This window comes from Morone saxatilis, unplaced genomic scaffold (assembly GCF_004916995.1).
Source record: "Morone saxatilis isolate NCDOM2014 unplaced genomic scaffold, NCSU_SB_2.0 Contig1, whole genome shotgun sequence".
NCBI classification, from domain to species: domain Eukaryota; kingdom Metazoa; phylum Chordata; class Actinopteri; family Moronidae; genus Morone; species Morone saxatilis.
Genome location: NW_023339651.1, coordinates 13039940 through 13058760, shown reverse-complemented (window position 1 = coordinate 13058760; position 18821 = coordinate 13039940). Strand labels below are relative to the sequence as shown.

At 39.1% G+C, this 18821-nt stretch overlaps 3 protein-coding genes across 4 annotated transcripts in view; 2 read left to right on the top strand and 1 right to left on the bottom strand.

Moving 5' to 3' along the window:
• si:dkey-220f10.4 (tubby protein homolog) overlaps nt 1-6647 on the top strand; it is an 8535-nt gene extending 1888 nt beyond the window's left edge. For both annotated transcript variants that reach the window (XM_035672238.1, XM_035672230.1), the window contains 11 exons: nt 457-616; nt 746-976; nt 1126-1266; nt 1394-1552; nt 1634-1794; nt 1881-2042; nt 2141-2253; nt 4424-4538; nt 4634-4732; nt 4844-5015; nt 5142-6647. In XM_035672238.1, coding sequence (XP_035528131.1) covers nt 457-616; nt 746-976; nt 1126-1266; nt 1394-1552; nt 1634-1794; nt 1881-2042; nt 2141-2253; nt 4424-4538; nt 4634-4732; nt 4844-5015; nt 5142-5275 — 1647 coding nt within the window. In that variant the 3' untranslated portion in view covers nt 5276-6647. The remainder of the gene's footprint in view (nt 1-456; nt 617-745; nt 977-1125; nt 1267-1393; nt 1553-1633; nt 1795-1880; nt 2043-2140; nt 2254-4423; nt 4539-4633; nt 4733-4843; nt 5016-5141) is intronic.
• A 1159-nt stretch (nt 6648-7806) lies between these two features.
• On the top strand, nt 7807-11878 carry LOC118330785 (interleukin-21 receptor). Its single transcript, XM_035665467.1, has 8 exons — nt 7807-8059; nt 8975-9101; nt 9197-9369; nt 9471-9625; nt 10333-10504; nt 10658-10769; nt 10887-10965; nt 11041-11878. The coding sequence occupies exons 1-8, from the start codon at nt 7939-7941 to the stop codon at nt 11485-11487; spliced, it is 1386 nt and encodes a 461-aa protein (XP_035521360.1). The 5' UTR covers nt 7807-7938; the 3' UTR covers nt 11488-11878.
• Nucleotides 11879-11882: 4 nt separating this feature from the next.
• Nucleotides 11883-18635, bottom strand: LOC118330794 (SUMO-conjugating enzyme UBC9-B). The gene is made up of 7 exons (XM_035665478.1): nt 18369-18635; nt 16440-16518; nt 16196-16279; nt 15845-15917; nt 14430-14539; nt 14045-14124; nt 11883-12668 (listed from the first exon to the last, which is right to left on the bottom strand). The coding sequence occupies exons 2-7, from the start codon at nt 16503-16505 to the stop codon at nt 12605-12607; spliced, it is 477 nt and encodes a 158-aa protein (XP_035521371.1). The 5' UTR covers nt 16506-16518; nt 18369-18635; the 3' UTR covers nt 11883-12604.
• Between the last annotated feature and the right edge of the window lie 186 nt (nt 18636-18821).

Genomic DNA, 18821 nt, shown 5'->3' with positions numbered 1-18821 from the left:
TATGGGAACCTGCATTTAAAATCTTGCATCCAGGATCAGTTGTTTGATCATCTTGATCATCAGTGTCTAGAATTTAATAAAACACTAAAACCAATATATTACAGATAAACATATGAATTATCCCTGGTAACCGTTCCAAAACGTTGTCTGCCTGGTTGCTGTCTTGGTTAAATAATAGAATATAATGTTATAATAATAGCTTATAATACCCATGGCTCAGGGTCAGTTGAGTTTAGTTGTTATATGTAGATCGAACATTGAAAGTGAGAAAATTGTACATAAAGAAAGTATTTTCTGGAGTGGAGCTAGTTAAAGTTTTTTGAGAGGAAAAACAATGAAAGATATCACTGTGCTGAATGTAAAGAGATAAGATGCACTATTTTCTTTCTTCTAGTTTTATCCCCACTTATGAACATTGCGTGGAGACACTGTTGACAGTTTTCAATTCTCCCACAGCGTACCCTTTTGATTAAAAAGCAGCAAAAGAAGAGGGCTGATTCTCAAATGGTGGTAGCCAATCGGGATACGCGCCAAAAGAACCGAAAGCACAAAGCTTCCCGCTCCGATGAAACACCTCTATTGATCAGCCAGTCCCTGAGCAACACATCCCTGAGTGGTTAGTATTAGAATAACAGATAATTAAAACAACTTTAGACTTTTTAAATAGAAAATCTAATTCCAAAGCAAAATAATGCCCAGTTTCTTTAAAAATATTAAATACAAGTTGTTGTTTCTTTTCCTGGAGATCAAGTTGAACATGCCCATGATAATCCATTGGACGAGATCACGTTGGGTGAATGTGACATGACAGCAAACATGATGTCAGATGAGATGCCTTCAGAGAAGCCCGTCACTCCCAAGAGAATGGACTTGGAGATTGACAAAGAGGCTGAGGTGAAGTGTGAAGCGGAGAATGATGCTCAGGTGGAGGGAAAAAAGACAAAGAAGAAAGAGCTGAAGAAAGAAAAAGCCAAACGTGAGTTTATTCTAATGAGAATGTGTTTCAGCGTGGTCTGGGGCTCTGCATGTGTTTGTGCATGTTCTGTGTTTTCATGCATGCATGTGTAATGCTAAGAAGCACTTTGCTTTAATAAATAATTCATCAGAAACTCACTGCTTTTTCAGAGACGGAACAGAATGATGAACAGGAGACGGAGAAGGAAAAAGACAAGGAGAAAAAGGAGAAGAAAACAAAAAAGAAAGACAAAGTGAAAGAATCTGAAGACCCACAGAAGACAAATAAGACAACCAAACAAGAGCGTAAAAGTAACATCAATGTATCATTAACACATCAGTACTATGCATGAGATCCTATGTGTGTTGTGTATAAGGAGGAAAAAAACTGCCTCACAGTGTTCAAGATTAAGCTTTAACATTAACACATCCTTTACAGAGAAGCACTTACTGGAGCCTCCAACCCAGGAGACAGAGTCAGTGGTGGAGGTGGCAAGTCCAAAGAAGAATAAACTTGATGAAAGTGACGATGAAGAGGAAGACGGGTCCCAGAGGCCTGTCACTCAAACGCCTAAGAGGAAAAAACAACTCGACACATGTAAGCAACAGTGTGGCCTAGTGCATTTTATGATTGACGATAAGTTAAAGTTGAGATTAATGCCGCGTGTTATCTCCACAGCCAGGTGCCAAATAAGTGACGACAGCAAAGACGAGGAAACCCAGGAAAAGGAGAAAAAGGAGAAAAAGACAACCAAAGCAGAGAAAACTACGCCGAGTCTCGCCTCCCTTAACTCCAACTACAGGAAGGGTTCATCTTCAGGCAGTGAATCTAATGAAAGAGTGAGACATTAACAACTGTTTTGAAACTTAAAAACCTATTTGGATTTGTTACAGAGAGCATATAAAATTAGATTTTCTCATTTCAGTCATCCTCTCCGATGTCAGTGGAGGATCTTGAGAAGTTTACTTTGCGTCCGGCACCCAGAGATGTGACGATCCAGTGCAGGGTCACCAGGGACAGGAGGGGCATGGAGAAGGGCATTTACCCGACTTACTACCTCCACATGGAGAAAGAGGACGGCAAAAGGGTTGGCAAAACTGTAAAGCTATCAATGTGCACAGGGGTGGTAGTTCTAGTCTGTCTCTGTCTGTTCTGACATTTGTTTTTCATTGTGCCGTCACTAAGGTGTTTCTAATGGCAGGCAGAAAAAGGAAGAAGTGCAAAACATCCAACTATCTCATCTCCACTGACCCCACAAACCTGTCCAGAGACACAAACTGCTACATTGGAAAACTACGGTATGACTCTTTTATTTCTACCTTGTGAAAGAATACTAAACCAAATCATTTTGTCCTGATTTCATTTACATTTTTTTCCTTTACTCAAAGGCTCCATTTTCATGTTGTCACTTCAGTTAAAGGTTTCCACGGCTCCTCTTTTTTGTGAATTATCTGCTATCTTTATGCCTCCACCTCTTTTTACAATAGAGTCCCGCAGGAATGAGTCCTAAAAGCCGGAACTGAGGTAGCATTGTAGCTCCTGCCTCGAAGTCTATGGGTTTTTGTCGCAATGCCTGAAATAAGGTCTTTGGTTAACACAAGAGATATTCACGTTTTGTACAAAATAAAATGTGAAAGTGTGAATTTTGAAGCCTCTACGTTTATTAGAAAAGGTGATTGCTAACAAGTGACTAAATGAGACTTCCCAAGGTTTTCTGTGACATTAAACATCAGTATGCTGAACACGGAGACTTATCTTCTTACCTGTCAGCCTTTACAGCCTCATTATGTTTATATTCGCACTCTTGCAAAATATTCTAGCTCAAACTTCCCAACTTGTAGATTTTAATTACACAGTTTACAAGTTAGAAGTTTAGTAGTGGTGACACTGAAGTCATGCGACCGTGGGGTTGTTTGTCTATAGCCTAACGTTAGCGTTTTACCTCTGGCAATCAGTTATGCTTCAAAAATCTTGTGAATATTAACTTGCTGAACAAACTATGTGAGTATCATAAACCTTTGTTCACCACAGAGCTTATTTCCTGCTTCAGTTTTTTTTTCATTGGCTTTTCGTTGGCGATGCTAACTACAAAAATACGTCACCCCTGCAAGCACTCTATTGGTTGGACAATGAACTGCTGACACTTTTGAGTCAAAAGTCACTGTGATCTCAAAATGACCTTGACAAACTCAAGAACTGATGTGGTAATTATGACAAAATTTCACACAGATATTTAACAGTATACAGCGATGAAGTGATGACACTTTATTACCCAAAAGGTCAAAGGTCAACTTCAATGTGACATGATAAGATCACAGTGTTATTGGCCATTATTCAACATCATAACTCAGCTACAGAAGGGGAGCCGTAATTTAAGAATGAACTGACTGATTCCAGATATCACACACATGTTGACTGGGACAACACAATGAGTTCACAATAACTAGCACAGTATGTGCTTTCATCTTTCCATCTCATCCATTCTGCCTTTCCCTGCCTCATTCTCAATTTTGAGCATCATCGGAATAACGTGACTGCAAACAACGTTTTGCAGTGCGCCTAGCTAATGGTGATTGTGTGAGCGCGACGTTTTGTTTAGCTATACTCTACAAGAATCCATTTTTACATTGTAAACAAGTACATGTGTAATGTATATTCACTGGAATGATACATATCTATCATCAGTTGTGCCAGAAAATACACTTTATACCTTTTATCAAATCCCAATCAAGTATTCACTACATACATTATTATTACACTTCTTAGTCAGTAACACAACCTTGGGGCGGTAATTCAGAACTCCTTTAGATAACATTCAGAAATGCACTTCATAATGCTAAACAAGTGACTCTCAAACCTGGACCTGAAGTACTTATTTCTGGCAGACATTTTGACATGTCATAGCAAGAAAAATAATAACCTTAATAAAAGCTGTGTTCCATTGAAGTGTCCCAATGTCCGGGCTCTGGTTTTGTGCCTAATGGCTACTGGGACACCCACATGGAGCAGAGTCATTGTTAATGTTATTAGTGACACCTGTGTGTTTTCTGCTATGGCAAGTAAAAACGTCTGCTGTGAAAAGGAGGCTATAAAAGAAAGTGTTGCCATAATTGCTTCAGACCTTTCTAAGTTTTCACTTCCATGATTCAGCACTGTAAATGAACAGGCAATGAAAGTTTAATTTACATTTATAAATTAAACTTTCTCCACCTACAGTTTTCATGCTGTAGTTAATTGTAGGACACACTTCATGCTGAAGGCAATACATAGCAAAAACCCAATTTTTCCTTTTTTATTTTTTAATTTGGCATTTTTGTAATACCTATTTGATTTGTGGAAGCAATCATTTTACATGGAAGTGAATGCACCCCATGGCTATGTTTCTTCATTCCACAAACCTTTCACCTCCTACCTTGACAGATTTCATATGATGTATCTGATGAGACTTCTTTTTTTTTTTTATTTCAGGTCCAATGTTCTTGGTACAAAGTTTACAGTCTATGATGGAGGTGAAAACCCAGAGAAAAAGCCTTTCATCAAAGAGTGTGAGTCAGTGCGGCAAGAGCTGGCAGCAATTTGCTATGTGAGTTCAACTTTACTCGGTACACTTAATATCCCACTTAACACAGCATATGAAGAGATAAAAACCTCTAATACAACTGGCTTTTTGTGTTCCAGGAGACAAATGTGCTGGGGTTTAAGGGTCCCAGGAAAATGACGGTGATCATCCCCGGTATGTTGGAGAACGATGAAAGAGTGTCCATTCGTCCGAAAACTGTACGTTTGATAAAGTAATCCTCAGTTTTTAAACCCTGTGATGATGAAGAATACGTGTGACATATAATGTGTGGATAGTGTGAAAATACTGACATTTTTGCCTTATTATAGGAACTTGAGACTCTACTGGCCCGCCATGCGAACAGCAACACAGACAAACTGGTCACCCTGGTGAACAAATCCCCGAGCTGGAATGAACAGACTCAGTCGTACGTGCTTAACTTCCACGGACGTGTCACCCAGGCCTCTGTCAAGAACTTCCAGATCATCCACCCTGACAATGGTAAGATGTGACTGACTTGTTTCTCTCATCTTCAGTCAGCAAACACAATGAAAATGGCTGTCTTGTTTTCATTCCTAACATCACCGTGTCCTCTCTTTCTGCCCCCCTCGCTGCTGATTTTTACAGAGGATTACATAGTGATGCAGTTTGGCCGTGTAGCGGAGGACGTCTTCTCTATGGATTACAGTTTCCCCATGTGTGCCCTGCAAGCCTTTGCCATCACCTTGTCATCTTTTGATGGCAAACTGGCCTGTGAGTGACCCATGCTGGTGTGCCTCAAATGCTTAACTAGATAGATAATCTAGATAGAAACTTACGGTTTAAATTAAAGCTATACCCATGATTTTCCACAGGGTCATTTTTCATGGTTTGTATCCTGGTGCATTGTAACACTTTGTGTACAAAAGAATGCCACAGACTTAGACTTGTTTTATAGGTCCAGTATTATTGTACCACTGGTTTTATATTGAAGTGGAAGAACAGTCGTTTAAGTTAGTACATGTTAATTTAATGGTCTTTCTTTTTATATTTGCCAGATATGTAAATTACTTGTGCAATTAAAATATTGGGGACAACTGTTTAAACACTACCAGTGAAATATTAAATGATAATAATACATGGTTTGCATGTTTGTGAATGTTTTTTTTCCCATTTTAAACAGAAATATAGATCTGTACTGTGTGTACTTTAATGTCTACTCGTTGAACAATCACAATCTTAAGCGGCAGGAGATTTTCCAACACAATTTTATCCTTCCAGAATCATCCCATCAGATCTTCACCAGTCAGATTACGTGTTATTTTCCGGCCAAAAGTTATCTAGCTGTTTGCTATCGTGTTAAGAGTCTTTATCACAAAGAAGGAAGCATTTTTATCAAAGCACTTAAAAACTGAAAAAAACTTTTATCAGATGTTGCGGAACTGCAACAAGTTGCAGATAGAGGGAGAGATCAGGGTTTCTATCTTGCACAATATAAAGACTTGAAGATGTTCCCTTCTCACAAGAATTTCATTGCTGATCTCAAGCACGTTCACACTGCTTCTCATGGGGGGACAGAAAGTAATTTCAGTTTCAATAAATAGAAATAGGCCTCTGTTATGCTCTGTGGTAAAAAAAGGTGATCAGAACTGCACAGATATTTTTGATGGCAAAAAGCCCCAAATTAAACCGTAACCTCTGTTATCATATTGACACGACTAACTGCATGGTAATACGGTGTACTTGTTTCCTGTTCAAATGCTCTTCAAGTTATATTTTAAATAATGGAGCCTTGAGTGTATCGTCTTCTTAACTTTCAACCTTTGCTAGTACTTGCTGCAACAAATGATAAAGTTGACCTTTACTTTACCATACCCCCTTTGGACCACTAATGAACAGCAAAATGCATTTAAATACAAATCAAACTGAAAACAAACAACAGAGTGTGTGTATGCCAGTTCAATTAAACAAAAGTGAACTGTGTTAGCCTGCTGAAGATGACTTCCTTTTGATTCTGTTGCAGATTACTTCATGCACTATTGTATGTACGACCTAACACATTGAGACACACATAGGCTACACTACTGGTGTGTAAGTTAGTATGTTTACAGCAGTGATTCTCGCCGAGCCACTGCAGGTAGGTTATGGATGTCCAGGGGAAAGATATCAAGTGGAGCAATGTTGAATGAATATGATTTATGGAGGAAAAATAAACAGAGTTTGCTGATGTTTTTGTGCTTACCTTCATTTCAATAAAATTGGTTTTGGTTCACCTCAAACTGTTAATGATTGCTAAAAATTGTGGGGTGAGAAAATGTTTGAGAACCACTAGTTTACATACAGCAACAAAATCACCTCAGAGGAAGACACTGTCAGCTCGTATCTTTTACAGAATCACCACAACACACAGCCTACGTTCAGCTGGTACTGCTCAATGCATTGCACAACACTCTGGTAAGTTGCACAATAATTGATATATTGCAATCGCAGGATGCTCCATCTAGATTTAAAGATGTGTTTTGTCTGTTCAGTGCATAAACAGTGCCACTTATTTGAAATAGATATCTCTGGATTAGTGAAGGGCAATCTTTATTTCTGCTAAAAATAATAATATAAATGACAGTGAAAAGATAATTGATGTACAATATGAACCATAACATATGAACAATATATTTAGTGGTATCCAATTTAAGGGGTAAAAAGGGACCGAATTACACTGGCTAACTTTTGACACTAATGACATCTGACACTAATGTGTCTTCATCGTGGTAAAAATAGACAAAGATATAAGGCAATCTAAAATAGAATCAGTTGTGTGTCCAAGTGCCGAGTCCAATGCACCATGCAGTGTGTACAGTGCAAATTGTGTATGTAAAGTTTTAAAGAGAAGTTAATTTATGTTTGTTATTGTGTGAGTTTCACCTATGTGTGTATTTTGGTGACTTATCGACTTATCAACCAGAACGAACCTCACCACAGTGCTCATGTGATGAGGTAAATGTCTTTTTAACTTTACAGTAGCTTACCAGAAGTGAATACAACTCAAGGACTGTTCTAGGTTCACTGTGTGTCACTCAGCATCAGGGTGAAACATTACCAGACCCAAAGCATTTCAGATTTTATAATCAATTGGGTTTTAAAGCAATTAAAAATGGGGTCTGGTGATCTATTGTTTAACTAAATTTTATGAAAAAGACATACCAAAGTCAGTGCAGAGTATGATAGATTATGTGGTTGTCACGTGGGACTCAAGCCTAACCCCTTTCACATGCTTTCCATTTTACAACTGCTCTCTTAAAAAAGCATATCCTCTCCCACAAGTGACAGATAGCAATCAGTGTGAAAACACTGACTTACACCTCCCTTTCTCAGTTTACATTAAATACAGTTTTCACAAGACCTTTCGGGCAACATGACTTAATCAAGACCTCTCTGCGCCGAGGTGATGTCTGGACCACCCGGTGTGATGGATTGGTGCTCTCCACCGAGGCTGAAGCTGAAGCTGATGACCCTGTTTCTGCTCGCATCTACCAGCATTGTCTGTCTGCACGGAAATCCTGTCACAGGTTATGTCTCTGCCAGTATTTTCTATGAAAGAAAATGATGTCTGTCTACAGATAAAACATGTAAATGCTCATCAAGGTTGCTTAGATTGTACCTAAATTGCCAAATTACTGACTGTATGACAGACTCTTGTAAAATGTAAGATGCTTTAAAAACTAAATATAATACATACACTAGAAGTTTGAATGAGCTACTTATAGCATGTGTCATCTGTTTAACTCATTCTAATTAGGACCTCAGCTATGGCTTATTTGACCTTCGATCTTCTGGGGAAAATCTGCATATTGGTCACTGTAATTGTTCCCTGTGTCCAAATTAGCTCCAAAGACATCCCCTCCTATAGCTATTCAATATTAAGCTTCAGCAGTCCGACTTAGACGAATCAAGTGGGCATCTTCCTGAATTAAAGTCTTATTATAGTCACTAAAAACAATGTTAGTTTGGAATATGGCCACATTTGAGTTTAGGATTGTAAAGTTTTTTTCTCATTTCTCTCATTTTCATCTTTCACTGAATTTGCTTTAAGAAGGAATCTCTAGTATGGGCAGAAGAAACAATTACACACTTTAAATATACAGATGGGCATGTGAGTGCTTGTTCTTGACTGAGTTCTTGGACTCTATGGGAAATCAAACAAAAGGAAAAAAACGAATATATTTAAAATGTAAAGGCTCACTTTTTTTTTACAAAATGTTCGCGTGTATAATGGTTTGTTATGGATCTCTAAAGCATTAATAAATACTTTTAGCATCAACTAACTAAGCATTAAGTAACATAACAGTGTATAAATCCTCACGAAGCGGTGCACCATAAGTTCAAGTGGTATGATAAGTAGTACAGTGACAGTCTGGGTTAAACTTGACACGTTTTGACTCCTGATGCATTTAAAATCAAACATTGCTTGTATATTTTTTTAGGTGTGGACTACAATCTGCACTGTGTGAATGATTACCTGTACACCATCAACTGCTCCCTGAGCATCCCTCCATCAGGGAACACCTCAGACACCAACGGCTTCTACTGGCTCACTATAACATATTACGAGTGAGGCCCCTTTTTTTTTACTGGCACATATTATTCATTGTCGGCCTTAAATGTGATGTTGTTTCATTAGTGTTTCTCCTCTCCTTATTGTGCAGAGAGGAGTTTGAGTGCAAGCTGACAAACATCAATGAGGATTACTTCTGTTCTGTTAAAACATCCAGTCCCTTTGACGATCTAGACATCTATAAAATCTTACTTTGTCACAACCAAAATGATGGGTCTAAAATCTGCGATATGCTAGATGATGAATATACACCTGTGGAATACAGTAAGGAACACCCACAACACATTCACATATATTCCTATAAAATATACACGTCTGTCTTTTTAAAAACCTGGTGTTGGTGCGTGTTTGTGTCCTCTTATCAGTTAAACCAAACGCACCGTGCTGCCTCACAGTCAGCCACAAGTCAAGTCAATGGCACTTCATCTGGAAAAGTACCTACGAGGACTATGATTTCATCACTCTGGGTGAAAACCTGAAGTATCAACTCTATTACTACCAAAGAGGAGACAAACAAAATGTAAGGTTCAATGTTAAACAAGCACTCTTTGTTGGTGGGGATAAGAGAATAAAACCTGCCTTTTGTGCAACAGTTTTGGCCTTTTGGTGGTAAATCAATTGCAAATCAATGGAAAGTGAGAAATGTATTTCAACTGTAAAATGATGAATAATGTGACCATTACTGGTGCATTTGACTGACCAAACTACTGTCAATAATTTAACAGATTTCAGAAAGTAATTTTCCATTTTCTGGAACTCTTCTTGTGACTGCTCAGAGTTGCTTCTTGAAATAAGTAACTTCATCAGTGGCCAATGTGGCCATCAGATCAGAGTGGTGTCGGTCTGTGGGTGAAACTGTGACTTTATTTGTCTTTTCCACCACAGACGCTTGTTAGAGTAAGAAAAGTGCACGTTTAACTAACAATTATGGCTCGGTTGACACCCAATGAAGCAGGGACTTTTGGGGGCTCCTGGGTCAATCTAGCACTATTATTACATCTGGGCTTTTCCTTCTATGGTGGCATGTCAAAATATTTGCAGTGTAAAAAGTCATAACAGGATTTGTATAATGTTGGAAATAACTGACAGCACCTTAAAACCCACCTCCTAAAACAGTCAGAATCTTTGTAGTACACATTAATTATTTTCTTACCATACATTATACCACCTATTATACTATCTACAGCTCTATCCAACTGAATAATGTACATGCTTTATTTCTTCCAGGTGAAATTCCATGAAATTAACATAGACAGTAAGAATTATTCTGTGGATGATCCTAAATTTGTGCCAGGCACAGAGTACGCTGCCAGAGTGCGGTCCAGTCCTAATATGGCTTTTTACAAGGGAGAGTGGAGTCACTGGTCCTCTGAGGTTCACTGGAAGAGTAAGATGAATGGTGAGTCTCCTCCAGCTGATCTAAGCTTCATCGAGAGAAATGTCATGTTAAAGGCAACTTGTTGAGAAAGCAGCTAATGTAAATTCTTTGATCCATGTGTATAAAATCCCTTCCTTTGCCTTTTTAAAAATAATATTTTCTACTGTATGTTAGTCCATACAGATCCCCCATCCAACACATATGTTTCCGGTCTGGGTAAGGTGTTCATCCCCTTGTGTGTGACGGTGCCACTTCTCTTACTTTTGTGCTATGCTCCAGTTTTAAAGTAAGTTCCTCCTCCAGCGTTTTACTCCTCAATGAATGCCAAATCACAGTATAGCAAATGCTGTTTCCTACAAGCAATATCCACTAAATATTATCTTTATATTCTTCACATTTACAGGTGGAGGCAAAGCACCTTCATCCCAACTCCAGCACCCTATTTCCACACCCTGTACAGTGACTGCCACGGAGATTTCAAGGTAAGTTTTGCTTGTTATATAAAATACTGACATTGATCTCATGAGAAATGTTCCTTAACATGACTGTAATTACAGAGCTGGGTGGTTACTCAAGAAAACACATCAAAAATGCTGAAGGCAGAGGAAACGCTCCAAATTGACACGCTAAGCAAGTGTGCAGATATCCAGGAGGAAGAGTGCCAGAGCCAGTTTCCCCAGCAGTTAATGGAGAACAGCACATACAGCAATATAATTGACCCAGGCTGTGATACCTCTCTCCTGGGCATCCCATACGCAGTAAGCACCATGGTTCCACCGTCAACTCCAGGGAGCTCACAGCCAGGGAGCCCTACTGAAGGAGACTCCGGGTGCTGGCTCTGCAGCCACACATCCCTGGAGAGGGACCCTCCCTTTTACTGCAACGAGTACTGCACCCTGAGCGCCTTCCAGCAGTCTAGTCCCGTCACAGCAGGGAACGACGGGAGCCTGTCAACAAAATCCTGCTCAACAGGGATGATCAGAGTGGATGCCACTGAAGCATAGGCCGCTGTGTTTGTATGTAGTAACTGGAGGGTAAAATACTGTTAAGTTGAACTTTAAATACGGTTGGGCCTAAAAGTTCAACTACGCACATTTACAAAGATGAATGTAAGGCTTCAAAACAACTGCTTCAAGCTAAAATAACTACAGTAAATTCTTCTTTATATTATTTAGGGAGAACATTATTGTAAAATGCTCCCACAGCATTATGCATAGTCAATTATAATAATAATTGCATAGCCTTTTGCTTGCATCACATGAATAAATTGTTTAAAGAAACAGTACAAAGTACATTCCACAGTTAAGAAAAATTCATTTTGACCATTTTCTTGACTGAAGTTTGCGTTGTTTCTGAAATCTTGTGTATATGTTACTCATTTAATAAAGAAAATCCAATGTTTTTGTAGAAAGTTTTATTTACGCCAACACATACATGAACAAAGCACCATATAACCTTAAAGTCTGATACAGAAGTAAGCCTACCTGCCTCAGTCATCATGGCCATTTTTATTTATTCCATAGCAAACACTCTGAATAACAAAAAGACAGCCAAGGCAGCAGATTCTATCATATATTACAGCATGCTGAATAGAAAACCTGGGAAAGAGAATTAGACAGAGCCATCTAGAGACACTAGTGAGATACAACAGTATAAAAGTGCCATTCATTATACAGCAGTTGAAATACTGACAATGAAATAAGCTATTTTTACATTAAATTTATGGAAAATAAAGGGGGAAACATAAAGGAATAGACCCTGTGAAAGAGCAAAATAAAACAAAGACATTTTCTTCTTTGAACATTGTTGACAGCCAGCTTGCATGGAGTTGATGAAACTGTACCGAGCTGTGTCCCTTGCACCACATAAGACAATTAATGTTTAAAAAGAAATGACCAGGGTGCTGAAGCACCCATCCCCTCCCAGCATTATGCGCCAACTGGCAATTAAGAACAAAAAATGACAGGTCAAAGGAGAACGGATGGCACAGAATGTCTGGAGTTTAAATAGAAGTCTTTAAGCAAGTCCTGATGTGAGAGGAGCACATTCATTGAGAGACTGAGCGGGGAGGTGATTCTTGTTAAACCCATTCCTTCTGCCGCAGCGGAGGAGTCTTCGCCCTTACGAGGGGGAGAATTTTTTGGCTTGTGCTCGAACTCTTTTTTCATATTCTACTCTGTTTTGGCTGGAAAAGGGATAAAAAAAAAAATAATAAAAAAAAACATAATCAGAGACACGAGGTAAAGAATCCTATTTTGACCAAAATGACATGGTAGAAAATGCAGGACTCCTCTCAGATCTCTCTGCTGTCAGATTTACTGTCACCAATTTTAGGTTTATAACAGTCACATTAAGAATTATTATTGTAATTTTGTACTCATACCATCATCACACAAGCTTAACGCCATCATTTAGGATTGACACACACACAAACTCACACTCACAGGACATGAGGTCCCTGACTGTGCTTCTACTTTGATTGCTACAGTTTATTCTTCAGAACTCTTTAAGTGCACGTTTTAAAGATTTAAAAGAAGCCTGTGCTATTGATCACTATCATCCAGGTCTTGCAGTCACATTTGTGTCATCAGTCAGGAGCTGGTTTGCTAAAATGACTAGTTAGCAATGTAAGGACGTAAGTTAAGGAGAAAAAACATTTCAGTGTCAAATAGAAATCAACCTACTACAATGGCTAAACTAATGATACAGTTAGGTCATGTTATCAATACCTTGTTTTGAGCCACAGAGATTTCTGGACCGTATAGATTTACTTAAGCTACAGTGCACACAACAAAACAAAATCCAAGAAAGAAGAGTGGGTCCGAAACAATTTCTACTTCAAGGTTTTGTAGTGTTGCTTTAGCTATAGGAACTTTACAAGGTCTCTGCCCAAAGTTGACAATACTGATGCATTAGTCAAGAGAACAATTAAAATTTATTTATTTATTTTTTTAAATATTTGAATACCTTAAAAGCTGCTTTTCCACTGAAAGATATAGCTCGACTTGCTCTTTTTTGGTTTTCCATTGTGGATATTACCTAGTACCCTTTTTGGTATCCAAGTGAGCTGAGCCAAAACTAAAAAGGTGACGTGAAAGCACTGCAGACCACTTATTGGCCAGAGTAGCGTAGCGAGTGAGTGTGACAGTGAAAGCGAGTAGTGCAGAGGAAAAGTCGAGCGTGAAGTTGTCTATCTGGCAGTAGATTCACAGTGTAGGTTACAGTCCGTCAGTGAATAAAAGCTTCTCATAGACCAAAGTAAAGCTCTGTGTGTTTCCTAACTGCTGGAATAGCGTTGCTATGACAATTGGCTCCGCCGACATTGAGTGGACACTATCTGCAGTGGAAAACAAACTGGAGGTACCGAAAGCGAGTAGAGTCGAGCCGAGCAGAACCATGTAGTGGAAAACTATGTTATTACAATGCAAGTATAACTTGCCACTGTACACAGGAAATCAGTAACGGACTGCTTTGCCTTTTTCAGACACGTCACTTTTAGCAATTTTACATTCATTCATCATATCTGAAGAGATGAAAAAGATGAGATCCAGTGTCACTCACCAGTAGATTGTGTAAGCCTCTGCTTGGGCTGGATCCTGGATATTTGGTTCATTTAGGAGTTCCTGGATACCTAATAAGATCTGTAGGATAAATAAACCAATCAGACAAATAAAAAAAATAAAAAAAAATAATCAGGTTCTCAGTCAGTTGCGTGAGCTCTTATTTGGGTTAGATCTCATTGAAGGATATTTTATACATTTAAATTAGAATATCAGAAAACATACACTTTAAATATACCAGATCACCTAAGTTTCAAATAACTATACCAAGATAACTGAGAATAAATTACTTTAACAACACAAATTTAGACACACAGTAAGACACCAAAGGTTGTTTTTTGGGGAAATCCCTGTAATGTAAATGAGGTATGCCTGGCAATGCAAACCTGCTTTATTGTGATGGCTGGTCTCCAGTCCTTGTCCTCCTCTAGAATAGATAGGCATACTGTGCCTGATGGATACACATTTGGATGAAAGAGCGGAGGCTCAAATTTACCTGAAACACACACATAAGTGCACTTATGTTTCGGATCCATTACAAATGTCAAGACAAGATGAACAAAACCCACAAATGTCACTAGGCTTTTTCACACCATACACTGGGTGAACTGTTCCACTACAGGCAGCAGCTTCTGTTGTTCACACGAGCAAAGGCTTAATGTTATTCTAATGTGACATTCAGACGACACCACCCCTGTTGCTAGATATTAGAAACATCAGGTGTCACAGTGCCCCAACACTGTATGTGACTAACAGGGGTGATAGGCCAGTATGCTATGAATTGTCACAACTCTTTTAGCACCATAGCTGTATCAGCGCTAAAAATCTTTACTGGCTGTACAGTACTGTAAAAAGATCAGAAAAGGATGCATGTGTGAGAGCACCAACTATCATCAACCTCATATCTTGTGAACTGCAATGGATATAATTAAAATGTCTCCTTACATGAATGAATATCAAGTCCCAGAAGAGTAGTATGTAGTAGTGAGTGGACTGTCTGTTGCTTTTAGATCAGCTTCAACAACCTCTGCAGTGTTCAGAAGTTAGTCCTTGGCTATATATTATACTACTCTTCATTGCAAGGATACTTCAACAGGTTGGAAGAGCTTTATGATTCAGTTTGGCCATGTGCCTATTGGATGATAAGGGGTTTTAATTGGACATCATTTTATTCAGAATTAGAGTTTTGAGTTTTGAGAATGAATACATTGGCAGTAGGCTTGCCACAGCAGTTGGTCGCACTGTTTTGCTTTTATCAATACTTAATCGGACGACACTACTGTTGCTGCTCTGTACGGCAGCATTGTCGCAGCACAGTGCACGGTTCCGACTCTTAAGAAATCATTTTCCAGGAGTTTTGCCTCAATACGCCTAGTATTGAAACACTTAACTTGAGTTTTCTTCCTCCTTTTTGAAATGATGCAGGGTTCATGATGAAGTGTCTCAGGTTCGTGGAATGACGCTGAAAAGATCACTGCAAGTCCCGCTCTGAAGTGTCATACCACACAGCTTATTCTACCAATAGTCGAGTTTCAAACAAAACACCTAGGTTTATGTAGGCGATCTGAGTGAGGTGTCAAGACAGAAATTATGCCTGGTACTAAAAATGCCATCAAAGGTAGACATGTACTGTGGTGTACACCTGACTTTACATTCCAGATGTAGCTTATTTTCTGTGTAGTGTGTGTTATCAAGCTCATCTACTGACTGAATAATGCATACAAAGCTTAATAACAGTGTGTGTAGTAATCACAATAACAGTTCTGTTTATGCCGAACACACGTCAGACACAGTAACTCACATTTTGGAGGTGAAGAAGGATAGTCATCCTTGAACAACATGCGCAGTTTGAACAGGCCTCCTTCCCATGGAGTCTAAGGAGACACAATACCATTAGATCAGCTTCTTAACAGAAAGTAACCATTAAACATATCACACAAGGTTCCCCCAAAACATTCCTGAAAATATGTCTCAGTACACTTATTGGTAACATACTAGTTGTATTATGTAATACAGCTTTAAAACCAGGCATGCTCTTTTGCATCTGCTACACTCATTGTCTTATAAAAGCTCATTGTGTTCTGCAGAGCAGTGGTTCGTATGTAAAGCAAAATTGTACTGTATGCAAATAGCCTATGAAACACAACATTACCCCTTTCTTGCCAGGAATAGCACATTCCCAATTCATAAGATTCATGGTTCCATCTGGGTTTTTTGTTGGTACAGCAACAAATCCCTGAAAAATTGAATAGGAGAACAAAAAGCTACAGTTAAGACAAGTTAACAAGCAGTTAAGACGTCAGTGTTTACTAAAGGACTTGATGCTATATAATGAAAGCTCAAATAGACCCGCACAGTGAATCCAGAGCAGGTGCATCTCATAAGACACTACTTACAAAAGGATGGTCCTTCCGCCATGCCTTGCGCTCCTGGGCAAGCCGGCTCAATGCAATGCCTGACATGATTCGTGGACTCCTGCAATGAAAGAGAATGTCAAGTCAATTATATGAAACCATGCCCGACATCAGGTCTGTCTCGGCAGAGGGGATTCACCAAGTTGTAGATTTTGTGGGGGAGTTTATAGCCTTGGAATGACCTTGTAATAAATTGTTTTTAGATGTGAAATGACTCATCAGGTAAGTCATTTATTAAAAAAAATAAAAAATAAAAAAAAATAAATAAAAAAAAAGGGGGGAAAAGGATGTTCTAAGGATTTGGTGCTTCTTTTCTACTTTATATAATTGTAAATGAAACATCTTTGGGTTTTGGACTGCCGGTCCAACCAAACAATAAAAAAAAACAATGGCTTGTTGGGTTTTTGGAAAGTCATTTTTTTTTATGCTTTCAGAGACATTTTTAACCAAATTACTAATAGAGCAAAACATAAGATGAACTAATAAAACAAAATTATATTCATTTTAAAAAATGGCAGTTGTAGCCTTTATTGTTTTGGTCCATTCTTTAAGATTCTGGCAGTTTTTATGACTCCAAGCACAATATGGTATAACCTCCCACACTTTGTAAAGCAGTCCAAGCAGTGATATTACAGCACGAAGACACAGGCTTGCATACTGTTATAGAGAAGCATCATTTTGGTTCAGTTTTAATGGTTTTGAGTTGTGGAGTGCTTTTCAGACACAAGGGGTTTGGGCTCTTTCTACTAGATTCTGTGATAATACAACTACAAACAGTGACCGGTAAGACTATCATCTTCTGTAAAGTGATCTAAAGTAGTAATGTCGCTGTATTAGAAAGGTGAAAACCTGACATTATCCATGCAGTGATCACCTAAAGCTGCCTGCGTACACAGTAAAGGACCTACATACATTTATCGTAAACACACACACACACACACACACACACACACTAATGAGCCCCTCCTCTCTAATTGAAGGTGTATTAATTAATACACCGCGGTGTTGACAGTCCGGTCCAGAGCCAATTAGCAGCTCTAATTAAGAATCTCCATTGGAATGTCTAATGATCTCTATAGCAACGGTGCTTCAGAGGCAACGACAACGAGGCAAAGCAACAAAACAGCAGCAACTAGCAGCAACTACTCACTGCCCACGTAGTATTTACTAACTCTACAGCAGTGGAGTTGTATTCTATATTAGACGGACAACTTAAGACGCAGCGTTAACCTGTTTCCGTCCGCCTTTACAGTAATGCGTTTAAAGTATCGTTTCAACCTACATGTCTGGTTCGCTAAGGGGGTTAGCCAAGTTATCGTTAGCCGGTGGAGAGACATGTCTACAAACAAACGCTTCTCTCTCTCTCTCTCTCTCTGTCGGTTGCGCCTGCTGTTCAACTTGAGGGCCCCGGGAAATGAAGCCATTAACGTTTCATTTTGTTTCATGTTCTTTGCTTTACCATAAACTTGCTGTCAACGCGAACGTCCACAAACTGACTATCAAAGCTATTTCATTAGCAAGCTAGCCGGTTAGCTTGACAAGCTAACTCATGTGCGCCAGAATCGTGCTACATCTCCACTGGCGCTGTTAGCGTTTGACACGGCCTGATGCAGCACAAAAAATGCGCAATTGCACTTGATTTGGACACAATTTTGTATGACAGAAAAGTGAGCACAACCCCTTTTCTCAAGCTTAATAACACCCCCTCTGGAATGACAAGCGGGGATGTGAAATATTCAACAGGAATAAACCATATCATAATCCATTAAAGAATAGGGACAAAGAACGCCAGAGCTAAAAGGCGCACATTTGTGCATTACCAAACTAGCGAAAATGGCGCAAACTGAAGCGGGTAAAATATCATAATACACGACAAAATTAACACGTTCCTTTATCAAGGTGTGCTCCTACCTTTCAGTATGGCTGCACTGGCTCTGGTAAATAAGCGAAATGTATTAATCGTGCTCAAATCCCGTTAAACCTTGCAAAGTTTCCCTCCTGAAAAACCACCCGCTCCGACTCAAGCCAGACACAGAAACAGCGGAGCGAAACAGTCATCCGTCGTTTACTTCCGTCTTTGCTTAAGTACCCCTAGGAAGCTATATCGGGGCGCGTTTATTACTCTTTTTAACTGACAGTAATTCAGCCGAAATAATTTTTACTGGTTACTTGTTTACTAGTTTCCATTTTATGGGAGCAGCACAGCTTCTACTGATAGCACACCGTGCACCACAAGCAGCTTTAAGTTGTTGGTGAAGATCAGCTTTGCTTTGCGGTTGTTACTCTTCGCGCATGCGCTCTTCGGCTATCTCACATTACCTGTTCAGAAAATGTAAAAACGCAAGGGTTTGTAAGGTGAAAGTA

What these genes read in the sequence shown, in the direction of transcription:
- LOC118330794 (XM_035665478.1), bottom strand. Translation starts at nt 16,505, where the DNA reads ATGTCAGGCATTGCATTGAGCCGGCTTGCCCAGGAGCGCAAGGCATGG. An exon ending in CAGCCATCACAATAAAGCAG is followed by an intron (nt 14,125 to 14,429) that starts GTTTGCATTGCC and finishes TTTATCCTACAG; the next exon opens with ATCTTATTAGGTATCCAGGA. An exon ending in GAGGCTTACACAATCTACTG is followed by an intron (nt 12,669 to 14,044) that starts GTGAGTGACACT and finishes TCCCTTTTCCAG; the next exon opens with CCAAAACAGAGTAGAATATG.
- LOC118330785 (XM_035665467.1), top strand. Translation starts at nt 7,939, where the DNA reads ATGTCTGGACCACCCGGTGTGATGGATTGGTGCTCTCCACCGAGGCTG. An exon ending in TGCTATGCTCCAGTTTTAAA is followed by an intron (nt 10,770 to 10,886) that starts GTAAGTTCCTCC and finishes TCACATTTACAG; the next exon opens with GTGGAGGCAAAGCACCTTCA. An exon ending in ACTGCCACGGAGATTTCAAG is followed by an intron (nt 10,966 to 11,040) that starts GTAAGTTTTGCT and finishes CTGTAATTACAG; the next exon opens with AGCTGGGTGGTTACTCAAGA.